Source organism: Echinops telfairi, unplaced genomic scaffold (assembly GCF_000313985.2).
Source record: "Echinops telfairi isolate 266 unplaced genomic scaffold, ASM31398v2 ScPeMD7_7469;HRSCAF=8507_1, whole genome shotgun sequence".
NCBI classification, from domain to species: domain Eukaryota; kingdom Metazoa; phylum Chordata; class Mammalia; order Afrosoricida; family Tenrecidae; genus Echinops; species Echinops telfairi.
The window spans coordinates 33,967,618-33,969,936 of NW_022111373.1; the positions used below are offsets into that span (position 1 = coordinate 33,967,618).

At 37.0% G+C, this 2,319-nt stretch overlaps 1 protein-coding gene across 1 annotated transcript in view; it reads right to left on the reverse strand.

Annotated features, from left to right (window-relative positions):
• Positions 1-39: 39 nt before the first annotated feature.
• SLC25A46 (solute carrier family 25 member 46) overlaps positions 40-2,319 on the reverse strand; it is a 24,470-nt gene continuing 22,190 nt past the window's right edge. Inside the window, exon 6 of the mRNA XM_004706638.2 lies at positions 40-1,015. Coding sequence (XP_004706695.1) covers positions 437-1,015 — 579 coding nt within the window. The 3' untranslated portion in view covers positions 40-436. The remainder of the gene's footprint in view (positions 1,016-2,319) is intronic.

Here is a 2,319-nt window from a genome sequence, read left to right on the forward strand (position 1 = left end):
TTCCAGGCAAATTCCTGAAAGCAGCAAGAGAGAAGACTATATTAAAGATGATATAACATTATCGATCTAGAGGTGACTTAATCAAGTCACAAATCTTAAGGTCTGATGGATTAAGGTCTATGGAATTTTGTTTCATATTTTATGACAAACTTTAGTTCTTGCCTAGGATCTTTATTTTTTAGTTCAGCACAAGCACTATACTAGCTAGGATTTAATTCACAAGAGTATTATTTTATTAAGTTGCCAAGTTTGGAATAGTTTTGATCCACACTCAAACTGTTTTCATATCATCAGCATGGGCCTGTTTCCTAAGAGTCTCATTTTCCAATCCATTTTTGCCCCACATACAACTGTACTTCACATTCAACCCTAATAATTTCATAACAAAGTATCCAGATTATGTCTAGTTGACTAATCAATGGTAGAGTCTAAAATCTCAAATGCTATTTTGAAGAAGTGTAGAGTAAATAATTTTAGTAATCTGTAACACAGCTGCATGCAGTGTGTACTGTATTATAACAGCACCAAACCCTTTATAAAAACCAAGTACTCCTTCCTCCTGCTTTATAGTATTGATACAGTCTCTCATCCCCTCATATTGCGTATTAATTGGAAGCACTTCATAGCCAAGGTCTGTATTGTCAATTATGGTGCGTGTTCCTTGAATGTGAAGGCGGTGCAAAACGGTTTCCAGTGGGTAAAGTATAACGTCAGAGCAAAGACTGGCAGCAAAGTTAGCAATCAGTTCTGGAAAATAGGCATCCAACATACTTTGCACAGAGCTAGTGCTCTCAGCTAGGTGGCTGTTATAAGTCTTTCTCTTTAAAATTAGTAGGACAAACTTCTGAATGATTGAACTGATGATGTAATGAAGAACTCCATGCAGCACCGTAGGGAAGATCAAGGAAAGAAGCGGAAGTAGTCGTTTACTATGAGGCACTCCCATACCTATCACTCTTCCAATTCCTTCTTTAACACATTCCAAAATTCCAGCATTATCCCGAATTATCTCACTCTGAAATCAAAATGATAAAATGAGTACAATTTAACACTTACCTATTTTAAAACACACACAAAGTACTTCATAGGACACCTTTAAATCTAAGTTTCCTGATGAAAATGAGAAAACATCGATGGTTTCCAGTCTCGAAATGTTATTTAGGTGTTAGAATCTGCTTCCAAATGATATCTCATAAAGCTAATAGCAGCGAAGTTGGGAGCTGTTCCTAACTGGGTAGAAAGAGAGACAGAAGGAGATGTGGAAAAGACAGAACTAGATTCCTTTCCCTACCCTCCAGAAGTTTCTTAGAACCAAATTGAAAATGAAATATTACGATGTCTTAGGAGGCCAGATAGTGCTGAACATGGATTTGAATCTGGTCTCTATTATAAACTGATCATGAGCATTTTCCTTAAGCTTTTCCTGTCAGCTTACCTTCTATACAAATGGGATTAGTACTACTTACCTTTTTGTGTTGGAGAATGCTAGAAAGATGTTTGTGTTTTATTGACTATGCAAAGGCATTCAACTGAGTGGTTCACAACAAACTATGGATAACAATGTAGAATGGGAATTCCAGGACACTTAATCATGCTCAAGTGGATCCTGTAGATAGCCCAAAAGTCTACTGCATGGTTTAAAATCAGTAAAGTGTGTGACAGTGTTGTAGCTTTTCATCATAGTAATTCAATCTGTGAACTGAACAAATAATCTGAGAAGCTGGAATACATGAAGAATAAGGCATCGGTATTGAAGGAAAGCTCTCTACCAACCTGAGATATGTACATGACACAATCCTGACTGCTAGAAGTGAAGGAGACCTGAAGCATTTACTGGTGAAGGTCAAAGAGGAAAGCCTTCAGTATGGACTACAACTCAATGAAAAGTAAACAAAACTCCTCACTACTGGACCAACAGACAATACCACGACAGAGAACACAGACAGAACTTGTCAATGACATCATCGTACTGGGATCCATAACCAGTGCTCATAGAAGCAACAGTCCAGAAATCAAATGATGTACTGCACTGACAAATCTGTTGCACAAAAGCCCTCTTTAAAGTGTTAAGAGCCAAGGTGTCACTTTTAGAATGAAGGTGTGCTTGACTCAAGACACAGAATTTGCAATTCTGTCATACGTGGTTAAAGCTCAAGGAGAAAGAAAATGTTTTGAAAAAGATAACATATGTACAGATGTGTTTGACACGATGGATGTGTGGATTGTGATACAAGCTGTTTAAGAGTCCCCAATGAAAAAAAAAAAAGTTGGAAAATGAAAAAAGACCAGAAAAGTTAGTTACTGGATGTATTTGAATTA